Below are 20155 nucleotides of genomic sequence, written 5' to 3'. Positions count from 1 at the left end.
GTACAGAGGAAAGCGTGTCGCAAAGGCTTCCCCTCCTTCTGTAGGTGATGGGCATTGACTGTAACCCAGCACAGAGTTTCCAGTAACTGGGCTGAAAGTATTGATGGGCTCAGGTCAGAAGAGCAGGTCTGTGCATTTCCTAGTGGGCCCTGGACTCGGCGTGGCTCTCATTTCCCATTACTGCTTCTCTCTTACTCACTGATGGCCCGCCACATGTCATTAGGCGGCTCAGCTGCTGCTTTCATTTCTCCCCAAAGGTATACAGAGGTTTGGGTCTTGGCTTTTACATTTTTTTTTTCTCCTGAGAGCTAGAGGAAGTGGCCTTCTGATAGTTTGGTTTGTTGAGTTGAATACTTACAGTGTCTTAACAGTTTCAATTTCCTTTCTCATAGGTATTTGATCCTGATGACCTTCATGCAGGGGTCAATTTCTCCAAGGTTCTGAGCACTCTTTTAGCTGTCAACAAAGCAACAGAAGGTAAGTAGGGCTTGGGACAGATGGGTTCTGGGTGACACATTTGGGTTCACATGTCTCTGATTACCCTAGGAGCCAACTATCTATGGCCAGGATTGTGTGATTGGGGCAGACTTCTCTCCTCCCCCTAAAGAAACACTGATGGGTGCCAGATACTTTAATCTGTCATAGTTTAGGATTTAAACATAACTGTCACAGAGGTTATTCTAATGCCCTTAATATAATAAGAACCAAGAAACAATTTCTTTCAACGCTATTGAATAGGCAACGGAGTATAACAAGACAGAAAATAAAAAGGAAAAAAGATCAGTTCCCTTTTTCATAAAGTTTACAAAATGCAGCCGTTACTTCCCTTTGCCCACCAGAGACATATTTTTTCTCATAGTTTTCTGTATGTCTTTGTCCATGTTAAGGAACCCTTCAGTAACCTTGCACTGGAAATGAAACCTCAGGTTCATAGTGAGTGAAAAGAACATCATTTACTTAAATGTTTAGTATCCATCACGTTGGCGGAATGGAATATAAATCCTAGTAAATGCGAACCAAATGATGACAACCTTAAAGTATAACTTCATTCCTTCCGTGATATAGTATCTTACCTACAGCTGGGCAGGAATAACCATAGTTAAAATGTGTTGAGCCCTTACCATGGGTCTCGGCTGTCCTAAGAGTCATCGGTGGTCTCATTCAATCTTTGAAACAAGCCTGGGAGTAGGTGTTAGTATTAGGTCCGTATTACAGATAAGGAAAGTCAGGCCCATAGTGGCCCAAGTAGAAAGTAAGCAGCAGACCTGGGATTCAGACCCACATCTGACCCACTCCAGAGCCCTGATGCTCCATCACGGGTCCTGATGCTCAAACCGTTGGAGAGTCAACAGGCTGTATGCCCAGCACTGCCAGGTGCTACAAAGGAAGTGTAAGACTTGGTCCCTGCCCTGGAGAAAATTACCGTCTATTTAGGGAGACTCAACTTACCCACGTGGAACAATGAGAGAACAAGAACAGACAATATAATCAAGTGCCAAATAGGCTGGAGCATCTAGGAAGCTATCGAGTAATTATAGTTTTAGTCAAAAGAGCTGTATATAATAGCAATAAATGTAAAAATACTTCTCTGAAGTTGTTCTTTTGCTCTCTGGAAGAAAATGCTTTGGAGCTATTGCAAGGCGTATAGCAGAAAGTACAGCTAATTCAAGTAACTATATTTAACACACATGACAACTATCCAGTTCTGGGCAGGGAGGATCGTATAATTCGAACATTATGCCATACAAATTATATGTTCCTTTGCCAAACTCTCCTAGCAAGTTTTACAGTCTCTTCCCTTGCCATAGATATTTATAAAATACAAGGAGGTGAAAGTTAAAACCCACAGCATCAAGGAAATTACTTGGATACTGAGCTTGTCGCCTCGGGAATGTTTGGGCTTTAGACTTTTGCAGTTTATATCTTTTAAAAATAAATGGAGAGGAAAAGAACCCTCATTTGAATTTGTCAGGAAGCCAGCTGCTGCCTTTAGTACGGCTCTTGGCATACTGAAAACACCCAGCTCGGCACTGGGCTGATCGAATTTCACAAGGTTTCAAGCAAGAGAAGACTCTTGAGTTTGATTTTTTTAAAGAAATAATTCCAGTATCAAGATTGCATCTTTCTCAAACACACATTCTCTCTCATTCTCATTCTCCCCACCCCTTCCCCCAGGCATAAGAGGGATTTTACATTATATGTGCCACACAGACTGTTCCATGTGAGGAAGAAAAGAACCACTCAGTTATAGGCCAAAAAACAAAGCGAGAAATTTGAAATATTTCAAAGTAATAAGAGCCACAAACAGCTGTTTGGTACCCAATATAGTTCTGCCTGGGCTAACAGGGCATACTGTTGCAACGGGTTCAGGAGGGAAGAGTTGTAGGGAAATGGGTTAAGAGAAAATGTGGTTCTGTCGCTGTTTTTCATTCTACTGGAGAGCAATGGCCAGTAAGGTTAAGAAAAAGAAGTTGGCCACCAAAAAGGGAGGGGGTGGGAATGAAATAAGCTCGGCATGTTCATCATAAAACAGTTAGAATTATGATCAGGGTGCCTTTGATAATGTCCCGTGAAAGATAATATTAAGCTGTAGATGTTTTTCTGACACAAGAGGTTCTCTTTACGGTGCCTTTTCCTCTTTTCACAGATCAGCTCTCAGAAAGGCCATGTGGACGTTCCTCTTCTCTTAGCGCTGCTAATAGTTCTCAGACAAACCCACAGGGAGCAGTTTCTAGCACAGCTCCAGGGCTGCAAAGGCAGTCAAAGCCAGTGGTAAGTCTGGTCCCCAATTCCCCCTGCCTGTTTTAAAATTTGTAATTCAGGCTGGCCCATGGGCACAAATCAAAGGCATGTGGGGCAGAGAGTCTGAAAATTGGGGTTGAAGCCCCAAAGTCCTGTCCCTTTCTGGAACTGAGCAACTGAGAATGCTAATTCAAATGTCAGTCATTAGGGCGACTTCCGGAGGGAAGTTTGCTGTTATTTCCCCTCTCCCCTCCACCCCGCCCCGGCTTATTAGGAGAACTAAATAGTGCCTGGCACATAGAAGGCAATCAATGTATATTACTTGCTCTCATCATTGCCACTGTCATTTTCTTTTTCTCTTTGCATTCCTATTGAGCCCAGGACGAGCTCCTATATTGGGATAGCTCGGTTATCTTTGCATTTGGTCTTAATGGGAGCTTTCATTTGGGAGGGAGCGCCCTAGCTTCTGCTCTTTTGAGACCTTTATTCCTTGTCAAAATCCACCCACTTGCTTTAAGCCATCATGAGCTATTACTTCCAAAGTACTTTAATTACTTCCAAAGCACTTAATCTTTTGAGATTGCAGATCTCTTTCAGAAGCTGATGAACACTTTATGGTTCCATACCCCTTGGGCCCTCTCAAATTGTATGCAAAATCTCCTGTATGTGAACTTAACTGGTCTGTGTTTTGGGTCAAGGCTTATTGTGCTATCAGCTTCTCAAAGGGACATGTGACAGGTTAAGAACTCCAGACTTAGGTAACTGTGGGATATTTGATCTTTGCATATGACTAAGTCTTAGACAATTTAAGATATTCTTAGTAATTGGAAGGGGGAGGCAGATTTTATGAGAGGAGGTTGGTACCTAATCTTGGTCACATAATTATGTAAGACTTCGGGTGTTGGGTAGAGGCAGAGTGGGATAGTTTATGACTCTACTTTGTTTCCTGGCTCATTTAAATAAGTATCTTTTGGGACTTCCCTGGCAATCCAGTGGTTAGGACTCTGAGCTTCCACTGCAAGGGGCCTGGGTTCGATCCCTGGTCGGGGAACTAAGATCCCTGCAAGCCGAGCGGCGTGGCCAAAAAAAAAAAAGAAGTATCTTTAGATAATTGGTGGGGGAGAAGGAAATAAAAGCTATGACCCCCTCCAAAATACACATTCTCACAAATGCAAAAGTTTGCCTACAATTTTGAGGGCTTTATTAATCCCCTTCCCCTCATTCCCCCAAGGCCTACCCATGTTAGGCCCATTCCTAAGTTAAAAACTCAAGACTGATATGGACCTGGGGTTTTATCCTTGGTCACCCTACTTTATTTGCCTAAATTCATAGAATATCTGCCCCTGCCTCATTGAGATGAGCGCCTAATCTGGTGTGACTTTTGTTTCTCCAGGAGATGACGGAAAATGGAAGTCACCAATTGATAGTAAAGGCGAGATTCAACTTTAAGCAGACTAATGAAGATGAACTGTCTGTCTGTAAAGGGGACATCATTTATGTCACTAGAGTTGAAGAAGGAGGCTGGTGGGAAGGCACATTAAATGGGAGAACAGGCTGGTTCCCTAGTAATTATGTCCGAGAAATTAAATCCAGTGGTAAGTCAATCTTTTCAAAGCTTTTTTGACTGCGACTCTTGTACTTTCTTGGTCTTCGGACCAAAAATCTTGTAGTTTTCTTCGGTTAACAGAATTGTTTGTACTTGTATGTGTATGTCAAAAATAAGACGAGAACAGAACTGGGAAAAAAATCTATGATTAGATATCTTGAAACCAAGTTGTACTTAGACTACATCGAGGCAGCAAAACCTAAAAAAGCAAAAGAATTCAAAGCTCAGACAACTGTTCCACCTTAACTATGTCCCCTTCTGTCTACTAATTCTAGCCCGTGTAACATAGTACAAAGCCCTTCCCGCTACTCTAAGAATCACCATGGCAGAATACAACAATAAGAGAGGCCATGTGCTAACTTCCTTTTTTAGCCCTAAGCTCTTTGAGCAGACCTAAGTCTAAATGTCTCAGAGATGTGTAGGAGAAATAATAATCATAGGACTGCAGGAAGCTGTCTGGCCACTTTGATTCTGAAAAAGATTGCCCTTAACTCATTAATGATACCCAGAGAATGCAATCTAATCACTCATCAGTAATCTTTCTAGAACGTTCTTGGGTAACGTACTTGCCTCTTATTATTTAAGAAACTAGGTCCTGGGCTTCCCTGGTGGCGCAGTGGTTAAGAGTCCACCTGCCGATGCAGGGGACATGGGTTCAAGCCCTGGTCCGGGAAGATCCCACATGCCGCGGAGCAACTAAGCCCGTGCACCACAACTACTGAGCCTGCGCTCTAGAGCCCACGAGCCACAACTACGGAAGCCCGCGTGCCTAGAGCCCATGCTCCGCAACAAGAGAAGCCACCGCAATGAGAAGCCCGTGCACCGCAATGAAGAGTAGCCCCCGCTCGCCACAACTAGAGAAAGCCTGCGCGCAGCAACGAAGACCCACCACAGCCAAAAATAAATAAATAAAATAAATTAATTAATTAAAAAAAAGGAAGAAACTAGGTCCTGCCTATATTTAAAAAAAAATCCCTAGCATTATAAAAATGTCACGACACAGATAAAATAAGGTTCAGTTATTCACATTATTAAATCTCTTCACTCTTCAAAGCTATTTACCCAAGGGCTCCTTTTAAGTAGTTAGCGCCTCAGTATATTTTTTCCTTTGGTTAATGTCTTTATTGCTTTTTTAAAAAAATAAATTTATTTATTTATTTATTTATTTATTTTTATTCATTTATTTTTGGCTGCGTTGGGTCTTTGTTGCTGTGTGCGGGCTTTCTCTAGTTGCGACGAGGGGGGGCTACTCTTTGTTGAGGTGGCTTCTCTTGTTGCGGAGCACGGGCTCTAGGCGTGCGGGCTTCAGTAGTTGTGGCATGTGGGCTCAGTAGTTGTGGCTCGCGGGCTCTAGAGCGCAGGCTCAGTAGTTGTGGCACACGGGCTTAGTTGCTACGCGGCATGTGGGATCTTCCCGGACCAGGGATCGAACCCATGTCTCCTGCATTGGCAGGCAGATTCTTAACCACTGCGCCACCAGGGAAGTCCCTTTATTGCTTTTTTTAATGCCTCAAAATTGATACTATTATTTAATAAAATTATAGGCTCACTGTAAATAAGTTAAAACTTATAGAAATAGATAATGTAGATAATAAAAATTCCCCTCTCCTTCACCTCCTCCCCCAGATAACCACTGTGAGGAGCTTATCCCTAAAGCATTTGAGATAAAATTTAGTTTCACGCTTTTCTGTGTTGTGTGTTGGGTGAAGGTGGGGCATTTCCTTTAATGGAATAAGTGTTTAGTAACAGATTTGTAATTATATATGTATGTGTAGATGTCTTAGCAGTTTTTTAATTTTTTTTATAAATTTATTTATTTATTTATTTATTTATTTTGGCTGTGTTGGGTCTTCGTTTCTGTGCGAGGGCCTTCTCCAGTTGTGGCGAGCGGGGGCCTCTCTTCATCGCGGTGCGCGGGCCTCTCACTGTCGTGGCCTCTCCCGTTGCGGAGCACAGGCTCCAGACGCGCAAGCTCAGTAGTTGTGGCTCACGGGCTTAGTTGCTCCGCGGCATGTGGGATTCTCCCAGAGCAGGGCTCGAACCTGTGTACCCTGCACTGGCAGGCAGACTCCCAACCACTGCGCCACCAGGGAAGCCCGTCTTAGCAGTTTTTAATTCGCTTGGCCAAAAAGTTCGTTCGGGTTTTTCCGTTAAGCTGTTACGAAAAACCTGAACGAACTTTTTGGCTAATGCAATATTACTGGGAATCGAGACGTTTCTGTTGAGCCCGGAAGTATTTTCACAGGCTGTGCTTGAAATTTCCTTGGTTTTGATGATTTTCACAGCCAATTTTTACCCCTTGCTGCATCTTTCAATTGCTGTAATCTCGTTGTTAGGATCTCTAAATAATTTTACAGATTCACTCTAACTTGGCTTCATCTGTAAAACTAAAAGGAACAGCTCTTGCTTCCTGGCCTGGGAGTCCCAAGCATTGTTTGAGGGGTTGTGGGGGGCAGACAGACAGCACGCACTCCTTATAGTGTCCCGTATTGAGATGCCTTGTAGCCTTGTAGCGTATAGTCTGGCCCCTGCCTTGTGGACCTACTGCCCTGAGCTGTTTGTCCTGGTCTTTGGCCCCTTCCCTTAGAGCTTTTCCTATACTCTCTTTGGTTTACAACTCAGTTAAGAACTCACCTGGCAGCTTTCTGGCTCTGGTTTGAGCACCTAGGGAACCTAACCCTTAGAAGCATCCTATGCAACTGTCAAGGATAGGTCTGGCTAGCTGGGGCCAGGAAGCCTGCTCGTCAGGGAAGGCCTCAGACTGGAAGAATATGGACCATCTCTCACCTAGTTTATTGCAGTAGCTTCCTAACTGGCATCCCTGCTCCTGTCCTTGCCACCCCTGTAATCTAATTTAAACTCAGTAGATCCAGAATGATCCTTTCAAAGTGTAACTTGAGTAATATAATGGCTCCCCATCTCAAAAAGAGTAAAGGTCAAGGTCATTCCCAATAGCCTACAAGGCCCTCCAGGATTTGGCCTCTGGTGGCCCCTCTGGCCTTCTCTTTGACCTCTCTCCCCCTCACTCATCCCACTTCAACCACACTGGCCTCCTGGTTGCCTGTTCCAGACAGGCTTCTGCCTCACCTGCTGTCCCTCCACCTGGAACACTCTCCCCAGATATCAGCACGGCTGGTTCCCTTACCTACTTCAGGTCTTTGCTCACTCGTTGGCTTCATGGTAGCACCTTCCCCGGTCACCCAGGAGAAAATTGAACCCTATTCCCATTGCCCCTATCCTCCTTCCCTTTTGTAGGTTTTTGTTTACCATTTCTTTCTATCTAACATAGTGTACATTTACTTATTTATTTCATTTACCATCTGTATCCGACCATTAGAATGTAAGTACCACAAGGGCAGAGATGTTTCTTCTGTGTTGTTGGGCTCAGTAAATATTTGTAAAATCAATGAATATTGTGGGGCAGGTCATTCAATTCTTTTTTTTAAAAATAAATTTATTTATTTATTTATTTTCTGCTGCATTGGGTCTTTGTTGCTATGCGCGGGCTTTCTCTTGTTGAGGCGAGTGGGGGCTACTCTTCGTTGCAGAGTATGGGCTCTAGGCATGTGGGCTTCAGTAGTTGTGACATGCAGGTCAGTAGTTGTGGCTCGCAGGCTCAGTAGTTGTGGCGCACGGGCTTAGCGGCACTGAGGCATGTGGGATCTTCCCGGACCAGGGATCAAAAGGTCATTCAATTCTGTTTAGCTTGTTCATTGAGCATCTCCTGGGTACTTGGTGGGGAGGGGACTATAAAAATCTGTCCTCATGGACCCTGCCCCCAAGGAGCTTACAGTCTAGTAGTCAAGATAGGTGTGTACACAGCCAACCGTGACAGGATAGGACAGAGTCACACAGACAAAGCTCTACGTACGAAGCTGTTGGAGGAGTAAAGAAACGATGTGATTAACAATAACCTCAGAGGAAAAAAGCACTTGATTTGGGTCTTGAATGATGAAAAGAGGCTTATGATGGGCAGAAGGTTAGAAGGAGTCACTAAGTTAAAGCCGGGAAGTAGGGAAGCATGTAGTGGGTGGTAGGAGGATTTGGGCTGAGGGTCTGGTGAGTGAAGAGAAGGGGTGGGGCCTTGAGCTGGAGCTACATTAAGAATGGTATCAATGACAAGCTGTAAGCAGGGGATTGCATGTGGTTTAGGGAGATCTTTCTAGTGGTGGTGTTGGGGCTGGATGGCAGGGAAGTGGTGGGGATAACCAATGAGGATGTGGGGAAACGAATTAAGACTACTGCTGAGGTCCCAGCAATCCAGATAGTGGCGTGGGTGACTTTGGCGACAGTGGAGAGGAAGAGAAAGTGGATGGATGCAGTAGATATTGTGAAAATAGAATCAAGAAAACTGGCTGATAATCAGCTATGAGGAAAAGGGAAGAGGTGAGCATAACGCCAAGTCTCGGGGTCCAGGTGATGGTGAGCTCCTTAAGGGCATGCGATGTCATCCACCTAGCCAGCCAGCAGAGGACTAGGATATCGGTCTCCGACCTGGGCACCGGTCAGGCATAGAAACCTAAGGCATGCCTCTTGCCCTCATGGTGTTCATAGTCTAGTGAGGGGAAGATCTCATTAGCATATTGAATGATAACTTCCAAATACAGGGTACTCTGGAGAGTGGTGAGTAGAAGAGGGGTGCCTAACTCATCCTGACATGTAGGTCAAAGGGAAATTATTCATCTTTGTATACCTTCCTATCTCCATAGCGCCTAATGCAGTGCTTTAGACATACATGCTGAACTCCATTAATAGAGAAGGTAGGAGAAGGGTGTGTGTGTGTGTGTGTGCGTGCGAAGAGCTGCAGATGAAACCGACCATGGACAGTATGAAGTGGTGGCTGATGAAGCTTCAAATACATAGCAGATCATCAGTGGACAGAGAACACTGTGGCTGGAGAGGTCGGGAGAGGCTTCCTGGAGGAGATAGGGCTTGAGCTGAACCCTCAAAGACATGGAGACTGTGTGGATAGGCCCAGAAGGACAATCTAAGTTGTAGTGATTGGTTGGGGAGATCAGAAACCATGAAGGAGCTGTGGTAGGTGAGCAGAGCGAGTTTAGGGGACCGTGGAAGAGATGAGCTAGGTGTAATGCAAAGGTCTTGCTGGGAAAGTAGGTGTCAGGTCTTTGCTGACTTGAATTCTTTCCCACCCAAGTCTTGCCTCCACAAAACAGTAAGCAGGCCAAAACCTACCTAGGATGCTGCTAAAGGACAATATAAATTCAATGTTGTGCTGTTTTATGCTTGGTCTAGAAAATACTTGTCAACTTTGGAATTTCTTTCCACGAAGTCCATACTGCTATGTAAGCTCAGGAAAGAAAATTTATTTTTAAAGAGTTAAAAAAAATGATTTCTAAGTTAAATGCCTAGCTCAAAGAAACGAAACCTTCAGTTTGGAGTTTTAAACCCCTCTGCCATACAACTTCTGGGTCCTTTATGAAGTTGAATCAGGCATGGAACCATTTGCTTACTATTGGGGCAGATGTGTAACACTGAGGTCACTCAAGTAGTCAGGAATTCTGACATACTTGTTCATGGTAGCCTGGGGTACCATTCAGGCTGATACTACAGGTTCTTTAGGATTGTCTTAGAAACCAAATGAAGCAACCCTAGCCCCAGACAGCCCTTAACCCTGCAGATGCCTGTGCCATGGAGAGCTGTGCAGTGTTTTCTTCCCTTGACAAGAGCATTTCATGCTCTGGAAGTTTGCCCTTGGGGAGTGGCCTTTTGCGCTTTAGATTCTACTGTAACTTTTGTCTAGAGATAATTATGGCCGAAGCCCTGGGGACAGCTTCTTCCTCTCTTCAGGAGGAGGTTGATTTCTGAGGACCTACAGAACCACCAGTGTAATAGTGTAGAAAGTTAAGAAATAGAATATTTGAGTATAATGTTTTACACACACACACACACACACACACACACACACACACACACAAACAAACCTTTCAACATGAGCTTAAGACTGAAGATAGAGTAGGTTTTTATGACCATGATGATAAAAGCCTCTCACCAAGGATGATGGAACCCGGACACTGGTGACATTAGGAAGCCCTTGTTACCAGTCAATTTCTTGTTACATGAGAAAAATAAACCCTATTTTGACTAAAAATATTTTTTCAAGGATCTTCATGAAAAATACCTGTATGAATAACTTAGTCATTATATAAACTACAGAAGATATATTAAGGGCCCTTGCTCCTTTATTTCATTTGAGTCAGATACATTATAAATAAGAAAATTAGCCATTTATCCAATTTTCAGTCCTTTTCTTCAAAATCAGTGGTAACTTGTAAATTAACTTGTTTATACATCAAAGTCATGTGTGCCACTACATCAGTAAGGTAGTAAATTATATCTCTCTTTTTAAAAAAATTTAATTAATTAATATTTTTGGCTGTGTTGGGTCTTCGTTGCTGCATACGGGCTTTCTCTAGTTGCAGTGAGCAGGGGCTACTCTTTGTTGCGGTGCGCAGGCTTCTCGTTGTGGTGGCTTCTCTTGTTGTGGAGCACAGGCTCTAGGTGCACGGGCTTCAGTAGTTGTGGCACGCAGGCTCAGTAGTTGTGGCTCACGGTCTCTAGAGCACAGGCTCAGTAGTTGTGGCGTATGGGCTTAGGGACTCCGCGGCATGTGGGATCTTCTCGAACCAGGGTTCAAACCTGTGTCCCCTGCATTGGCAGGCAGATTCTTAACCACTGCGCCACCAGGGAAGTCCCTATATCTCTTTTTTTATTTGTGTCTTTGTTACCGAGAGAGGCTACATGTTTTGTCAGGACTTTGCATTAAAATTTTCCTGGCAAAATGTCCATGCCAAGAAAATATTGAGGCAAGTATGATTGGATCAGATATTTTAAGCAAGTTCTGTTTTCTGCAACTAATTCAGTTAAGGGATCATTAAATCCTTCTAAAACTTCTTCTTCTCAGGTAAATATAGATGTCAAGTGAGGGGATTAGGTAGATGGCTAATTAAATTTGTACTAAGGCAGATTAAGAAATGACTCTTCCTACTTATTAAAATCCAAAACTAGGATTGGGCTTTATATTTAGACTTCCTGTTTTAATCCTCTGGGTGTATCACATAGATGCTTCATGTCCAGAGAAAGCTAGTTATCACTAGATTTCTTTTTGACCTGTCACCACCAACAGGCATAGGAATCTGTACCTCAGCAAGGGAGGGGAATGAATTGAGAGTTAATGGGAAAGGGATCTTTACATCAGAATTAGGAGGGTTGGGCTTCCCTGGTGGCACAGTAGTTGAGAATCCGCCTGCCAATGCAGGGGACACGGGTTTGAGCCCTGGTCCGGGAAAATCCCACATGCCACGGAGCAACTAAGCCCGTGTGCCACAACTACTGAGCCCATGTGCCACAGCTGCTGAGGCCTGCGCACCTAGAGCCTGTGCTCTGCAACGGGAGAGGCCACCACAATAAGCCCGTGCACCGCAACGAAGAGTAGCCCCAAACCCCTGCTCGCCACAATTAGAAAAAGCCTGCATGCAGCAATGAAGACCCAACGCAGCCAAAAAAAAAAAAAAGAAGAAAAAATTAGGAGGGTTTCTCTTTTTTTTTGGACATTTGTAACATTTTTTTATTGAAGTATAGTTGTATATATTATATAAGTTGATGTATAATATTATATATTATATAGTTGATGTATAATATTATATTACTATATAGTATTATAATGATAGGTATAATATATTAATAACATTGTTAATATTATTATATTAATAATATATATAATATTATTATACCTATAATTGTATCATATAATATATAGTTGATGTATAATATTATATACCTATACACCTATATTGTACAGGTGTACAATATAGTGATCCACAATTTTTAAAGGTTATACTCCATTTATAGTTATAAAATATTCGCTGTATTCCTCATGTTGTACAATATATCCTTGTAGCTTATTTTATACCTAATAGTTTGTACCTTTTAATCCCCTACTCCTATCTTGCCCCTCCACCCCCTCTCCTCACTGGTAACCACTAGTTCTCTATACTTGTGAGTCTGCTTCTTTTTTGTTATATTCACTAGTTTGTTATATTTTTTAGATTCCACATATAAGTCATATCATACAGTATTTGTCTTTCTCTGTCTGACTTATTTCACTTAGCATAATGCCCTAGGAAGGTTTCTTATGGCTATACCTGTGTGACACTGTTGTTGTTTGAGTTATGCTAAATAACCCGTTTGAATTCTTCACTACATTGACTTATTTTTTTTTCCACTGATTGAATTGAATTGACCAGTTTTTTAATGGCCTTAGAAACACCATGTAAAAGGTTTATGTTTTCATGTTAGGTCATATCGGAGAGGAAGAAATTTTCCTCTAACCCTTCTTGGTTCTTCTGTCTGGTCTGAGAACTAAGCCAATATGAGATATTAACAGGAGGAAATCCAAGTTTAATAACATGTATACATGGGAGAGACCCAGGAGAATTGAATAAGTCGCCAAAATGGTGAAACCCTCACCTTAAATACCAACTTCAGCTAAAGACAAAAGAGGATGTTGGGGGTAGGGGTTTGGGACTTCAAAGGGGCGGGAAGGCAATTGACATAGAGATGGAAAAGCAAATGTTTGGTAAATAAACGTTTGCCGGGCCAGACAGAGACAGTGGGACACAGAGTGGACTCTGATCTCTGAGAGTTGCCCCCTCACATCCAGCACATGTTCTTTGCATATGTCTCTGCTGATAGCTCTGTTCCAGAAACAGGCCCTCTACCTAAATTCTCTAGGCAGCTAAGGGGGTGGTGAAAAGAAAGACTTCCTGAGTCTTTAGAGCCTTGATTGTTTTCAGCTCGAAATAGTCCACATGCCAAAGAGACATTTTGGGGTGGCAAATTTTGCTCCCCTCCCATCACTTTGAACCACCCCCAGGGACTGGACTTGTCTCCTCTGCACGTCCACATTCTTATTCCTTCTCTGCCTGTTGCCGAGGGTGGGTTTCAGCTAGAACTGCACGTGGCGGGAGTAGGCAGTGGTGGAGGGCAAAGTAGGTACAAGAGGCAAAAAACTGTCACTGAAACCTAGTGCTGGTGTTTTTCTCTTTGCATCCACCTCTTGAATTTTTTTCACGGGGCCAGTTGTTTGCAAGGACTACATTTTTGAAGACTTTCCAAGGTTGTCCTTCCAAATCTGACTTCCTTCTTATCTTGGTATTGATTCCCCATCCTACACCAAGACTGCAGGGACAGCCAGACCTTCCAGCACTACGCTGAGTGAGAGTGGTGAGAGCAGGCATCCTTGTCTTGTTCCTGATCTTAGGGGGAAAGTATTCAGCCTTAGGTCTTTCACTGCTAGTTAAGATGCTAGCTGTAGGGTTTTCGTAGATGCTCTTTATTGAGTTGGAGAAGTTCCTCTTTATTCCTTTTTTTTTCTGGAAGTTTTTTTTTTCTTGAATGGGTGTTGAATTTTGTCCTGTGCTTTTGCTGCATCGATTGCTATTATCATGTGATTTTTCTTTTTAGACTATTAATACCATGGGTTTCATTGATTGATTTTTGAATATTTAACCAACATCCATGAGATGAATTCTATGGTATACCATTCTTTTAAAATATCACTGCATTCTATTTGCTAATTCTTTGTTAACGTTTTTTGCATAGAAATTCATGAGGGGTATGGGTCTGCGGTTTTCTTTTTTGTACTGTCTTTGTCTGGTTTTGGTGTCAGTGTAATTAATAGTGACTTTATAAAATGAACTGGAAAGTGATCCCTTCTCTTTATTTTCTGTAAGAGATTGGGAATAATTGCTATGGCTTCTTCGTTAAACATTTGGTGGAACTCTCCACTGAAACCATATGGGCCTGGAGATTTCTTTTTTCCACAGTTTTAAATTTATAACTTCAATTTCCAGAATAATTATAAGGCTATTCAAATGGTGTATTTAATATTGGGTGAACTGTGGTAGTTTTGGTTTTCTGAGGAATTGCTCCATTTCATACCTAATTATCAAATTTATGTGTTTTAAGTTGTTCATGGTATTTCTTTATTATCTTTTGGGCATCTCCAGAGTCTATAATGATATCCCCTACTTCACTCCTCCTATTGGTAATTTGTGTCTTCTCTCTTTTTTCCTCTGTCAGTCTTGCTAGAGGTTTGACAATTTTATTTTATTAAAATTTTTTTTTGCTGTAATATTTTTTTATTGAAGTGTAGTTGATTTACAGTATTGTGTTAGTTTCAGGTGTACAGCAAAGTGATTTGGTTATATGTATATATCTATATTCTTTTTTTTCGATTCTTTTCTGTTATAGGTTATTACAATATATTGAATATAGTCCCCTGTGCTATACAGTAAATCCTTTTTTTAATATATATTTTATTTGTTTATTTATTTATGGCTGTGTTGGGTCTTTGTTGCTGCTGCGCTCAAGCTTTCTCTAGTTGCGGCGAGCGGGGGCTACTCTTCCTTGCGGTGTGTGGGCTTCTCATTGCAGTGGCTTCTCTTGCAGTCTTCAGTAGTTGCAGCACGCAGGCTCAGTAGTTGTGGCGCACTGGCTTAGTTGCTCCGTGGCATGTGGGATCTTCTCGGACCAGGGCTCAAACCCTTGTCCCCTGCATTGGCAGGCGGATTCTTAACCACTGCGCCACCAGGGAAGTCCTACAGTAAATCCTTGTTAACAATTTTATTGATCTTATCAAAGCACCAGCTCTTTTTGCATCTTGTTCAGCCACCCAGGAATGTCCATGGCAGCCACTGTTTTCTTTCAATTCATGTTTCTCTGTTCTACTTCACATAGTTAACATTTTTTTTCAGTTACAGTGACCAGTTTCTGTGGCCTTTCCTTTCCTCTTCTGTCTTGGAGGGCTCTCCATTACTGTTTAGCCTTCCTTTTGGCCTTGCTTTCAAAAGGTGGTCACATCTTGCTTGTTTCTCTAGAACGTTTCATTTTTATCAAGACTGGTTTACATAATTTCATAATTGCACAAAACAACCGAGTTCTAAGTAGCATTAAGGGTACATTGTAGAAAACTTGCCTAATAAAAAACTGAAAGAATTTGGTAACTGTCGATTTTGAATATGCCTACGAGTGCAAAACCATGGTGTGCTGGGGGGAACACCAGGCTGGGCAGTACAATACTTGGGTTCAATTCCTGACTCCGCCATTTGCAATCTCAAGTAATAGGCTGGGTGGCTCTGCAGTGCTCACATTTACCCAGTAAAGCCTTGTGAAGCCACCATGTGGATCCAGGCAGACCCTGAAGTTGCATAAAGCTTTCCAAACCTGGTTATGCCCCAGTTTTGGGGCATTGAGGAGTGCCAGATTTGGCCCTCATTGTTGCCTTTTTGTTTTATTTACACTTTACCCAGCCCGGCCCAGCTGGACAGTTCACTGTCACAGGAACAGTCCTGCCTTGAGCATTGCCATTTCTAGAGCTGTGCTTCTGGAATCTTCCCTGCCTAGAAAACTCTCTACTGTCTTCTCTGCCTATTTGAATTCTAGCTCCCCTCCAGGGACACATCAAGTACCCTCTGCCCAGTAAAGTCTTCTCTGACCATCCCAGATCAAACTGATGATCCCTCTGAACTCCGGGGGAAACCACTGCTCATGCCATCGACTGGGCCCTTCAGTAGCTTCATCTCTGGACGTCCTGTTGGTTAGGAGCACAGGCTTTTGTCAAGACACACCAGGGCTTCAGTCTTGGCTCTGCCATTTCCCAAATTCATGCCCTTAAACAGCTGACATCACTTTCCTGCACCCTAGTGACCTCCTCTACAAAACGAGATCATTTCTGCCTTACAGGGTAGTTGTAAAGATCAAATAAAATGTCTTAAAAGCAGTTAAGTGCCAAATAAACATAAGGGATATTTTAAATATAATAATGATTAGAAATTAAGATTAAATGGGAAAATGTTTGTGAAATAATGTTGTAATAGGAGATTACAAAGCTGTAGGTGAAATAAGAAAGATCTATGTGTGTTTGTGTGTGTGTGTTCACAAACACATGTATAAAAAGAATGGGAACACTAATATGTATAAAATAGATAACTAATGAGAACCCGCTGTATAGCACAGGGAACTCTACTTCACTTCGCTGTACAGTAGAAACTAACACAACATTGTAAAACAACTATACCCCAATAAGAAAAAATCTATTTTAATAGCAAAAAAAAAAAGAATGGGAAGACGTACTTCAAAATGTTACTCTGGATGATGGTTAGCTCTGGATGATGGGTTAACTGTTGGTTTTTCTTTTCTATATTTTGCATTTTTTAGGGTAGGAATGTAATAGATATAAAACTAGAAAATATTGTTTTTAAAAAGAAAAAAAATCAAGTCCTGATGATAATATTTGGTTATTTATACTCCACCATACATCAGAAAGAGTTGTTTTTTTAAAATTAATTAATTAATTAATTTTATTTATTTATTTGGCTGCATTGGTTCTTCGTTGCTGCATGTGGGCTCTCTCCAGTTGCAGCGAGCGGGGGGCTTCTCTTCGTTGTGGAGCGTGGGCTTCTCATTGCAGTGGCTTCTCTTGTTGCAGAGCACGGGCTCTATGCACATGGACTTCAGTAGTTGTGGCGCACGGGCTTGGTAGTTGTGGCTTGCGACCTCTAGAGTGCAGGCTCAGGAGTTGTGGTGCATGGGCTTAGTTGCTCTGTGGCATGTGGGATCTTCCCAGACCAGGGCTCGAACCCATGTCGCCTGCATTGGCAGGTGGATTCTTTTTTTTTTTTTTTTAAGATAATTTCTGTGTGTGTTTTTTTTTTAAAGATTTATTGATTGATTGATTGCTATGTTGGGTCTTCGTTTCTGTGCGACGGCTTTCTCTAGTTGCGGCAAGTGGGGGCCACTCTTCATCGTCGTGCACGGGCCTCTCACTATCGCGGCCTCTCTTGTTGCGGAGCACAGGCTCCAGAGGCGCAGGCTCAGTAGTTGTGGCTCAGGGGCCTAGTTGCTCCACGGCATGTGGGATCCTCCCAGACCAGGGCGCGAACCCGTGTCCTCTGCATTAGCAGGCAGACTCTCAACCACTGCGCCACCAGGGAAGCCCAGCAGGTGGATTCTTAACCACTGCGCCACCAGGGAAGTCCCCAGAAAGAATTTAAAGCAGCATATGATATAGCAAGGTAAAAATGGAATAGGAAACAAAATGAAGCAAAGGAGAAAATGAGGGTAGGGAAGACGGTCTGTAGTGACACTGTTAAACATTTATGATCACTGTCTTGTATTTTTATTAAGTGGTTTCTTTTTTTTAATAGATTTTATTTATTTATTTATTTATTTTTGGCTGTGTTGGGTCTTCGTTGCTGCACGCGGGCTTTCTCTAGTTGCAGCTAGTGGGGGCTACTCTTCGTTGCGGTGCGCGGGCTTCTCATTGCATTGGCTTCTCTTGTTGTGTAGCAGGGCTCTAGGCGCATGGGCTTCAGTAGTTGTGGCACGGGGGCTCAGTAGTTGTGACTCACGAGCTCTAGAGCACAGGCTCAGTAGTTGTGGTGCACGGGCTTAGTTGCTCCGCGGCATGTGGGATCTTCCTGGACCAGGGCTCGGACCTGTGTCCCTTGCATTGGCAGGAGGATTCTTAACCACTGCACCACCAGGGAAGCCCCTAAATTTATTTCATTTAGAGTGTAAATATATGCCACAGAGTACTGTGGTGTTTAAGAGGGGATAGTATATGATATTATGAAAACCAGTCAGGTCTGTTTAGGATTTTCAGTTCTAATAAAATTGTGGTCTTCATATAAAAACATTATTTTCATCTTAAAAAAAAATTGTGGGTTATTGCACTAGATATAGTATTTATTATATAAACTGTATTTCTTTAACTACTGTATGACAGAAGTGTGTGTTTACTTACTCATAGAACTCATCAGAAACCACATATAGAGATGTGGCACTAAAATTATTTGAATTATCTAATAAAATCTTAGGGGGTCTTAAAGCAGCTTAGTGTTTGGCTATGAAACCAAGAAGTCTTATATAGAGGCAGGGACATGCTGCATATTCTCCCAAATCTTCTTTCTTCTGTAGGCCCTTGGTACCTGAGTAATACCACTTTGCAAAATTCAGAGAGGGTATTAGGTGTAGTGAGAACCTATAACCTAAATGGCTTCTTGTTTTTGAAGTTTTGAATTTTATTTTATTTATTTTTTATACAGCAGGTTCTTATTAGTTATCTATTTTATACATATTAGGGTATATATGGGTAAGACGAACTTTGTAAAAGAAAGGCATCTTTTTATAGCACAGCATAATGATATTAAAATGATACATAAAAGAAGAATTTTCTGCTAGTTTTCAGTGTATTAAGGATTCTGATTATTTGTTTTTGGTGCAATAGACAGCCCTAAGAAAGGATGGCTGCTATTATTCTTGTATAGTAAGTTGCAAGATACAAATATACATATTTGGTTAGCATTGGCTTTGCTTATCTGTTTTGAATAAGTTGAATGGAGAGGCAGACTGGAGTGAAGAAACAGCCTAAACTGGAACTGAAATTCTTGCCTTGACCCTGTCATTAAGAAACTCTAGCTTGACCAGCTGTAGTTTATAGTAAGATTATACTTTCACTTATTTGGGAATGTACATCTCCATTGAGCCTTCTACTTGACAATATTTATAGTATGTTAGTTGCCCTATGTTACAAACTGTTCATCTTACACCTGTATAATATTAACATAATTTAAATGTCTTTTTCACAGAGAGACCTCTCTCCCCCAAGGCTGTCAAAGGATTTGAAACTACTCCACTTACCAAGAATTATTATACTGTGGTGAGTGTTCAGATGATGAACAAAAATTTTCTTGATTCTCTACATGGAGAACCACTGATGTGTTGAGGTGACACCAGTGGAAGACTGGAGAAAGTTGCATTGCAAGGGTCTCCACTAATGACAGTGGAGCTCTTTTATTTGTAGGCTTGTTACAGACGTCTAGAAGTTTTACAACCACTGTACTGAGAAATTCAAGGGTAGCACGAAGGTTCAGAGCAAGGTCTACTAAACTGCAGCAAAAGAGAAATCAGCTAATATGTAGACATTATGGGGAACTTTAGCAGTTAGATCTAGCCTTACCAGATAGTTAGGAGGTGAATTCCCAAGTTCCTCTAATGCAATACGTTTTAAGTGATTGCATACTGTGATTTTATTTTAGAATCAATCAACCAGTTATGATAGCCTCTGAAATATTATCAACCTTGTTCTTGAGGAGAGCCCAAAGGCAAGACTGCCCTTTGGCACAGAGGGAGGAATGAGATGGCTCTGGCTTGAACACAGATATGTCAAAATATATTAGCTATAAATAGGGCATGTGCAATACTCAAGATAAGTTCCCGTTTGAAAAAGAAATCGTATCCTTTTCCTTAATCTACTCTCTGCTTTCCTCCATGTCTCCTTTCCAGACTTGGCCCAGTCAGCAATGAAAAGGTCAAGTCATCATGACCTCTAAGTCTCCCTGTCTGGTAGTCCTGTCATCTTCCCCATCACAGCTGAAATACAGTTTCACTTTTCACCCAATGCTCTATGTGCATTTGTACTACGTGCTCCTTTCATCGTGTCCATGGATAAACAGTTTTTATTTTTATTTTTAAATTTTATTTTATTTTTGCCCGCACCACGCGGCTTGCGGGATCTTAGTTCCCCGACCAGGGATCGAACCCATGCCCCCTGCAGTGGAAGTGTGGAGTCCTAATCACTGGACTGACAGGGAAGTCTCTAAACAATTTTTAAATCTCTCTATACATTTGGTTTCAAAAAATGGAATTTCATTCTTCAGTGAATTTGCTCCGTAATGATGATGTAAACAGTAGTTGGTATGAAAAATCAAGTAGGAGCTTCATAGG

General features: G+C 42.0%; 1 protein-coding gene across 4 annotated transcripts in view; it reads left to right on the top strand.

The window, feature by feature from the left end:
• ARHGEF6 (Rac/Cdc42 guanine nucleotide exchange factor 6) overlaps positions 1 to 20155 on the top strand; it is a 111191-nt gene that overhangs the window by 28604 nt on the left and 62432 nt on the right. For all 4 annotated transcript variants that reach the window (XM_057538400.1, XM_057538403.1, XM_057538402.1 and 1 more), the window contains 4 exons: positions 393 to 477; positions 2648 to 2772; positions 4136 to 4337; positions 19018 to 19088. In XM_057538400.1, the coding sequence (XP_057394383.1) occupies positions 393 to 477; positions 2648 to 2772; positions 4136 to 4337; positions 19018 to 19088 (483 nt within the window). The remainder of the gene's footprint in view (positions 1 to 392; positions 478 to 2647; positions 2773 to 4135; positions 4338 to 19017; positions 19089 to 20155) is intronic.

This window comes from Balaenoptera acutorostrata, chromosome X (assembly GCF_949987535.1).
Source record: "Balaenoptera acutorostrata chromosome X, mBalAcu1.1, whole genome shotgun sequence".
Taxonomy (NCBI): Eukaryota; Metazoa; Chordata; class Mammalia; order Artiodactyla; family Balaenopteridae; genus Balaenoptera; species Balaenoptera acutorostrata.
The sequence above is the reverse complement of the archived record's forward strand: the minus strand, read 5'-3'. Positions and strand labels throughout refer to the sequence as shown.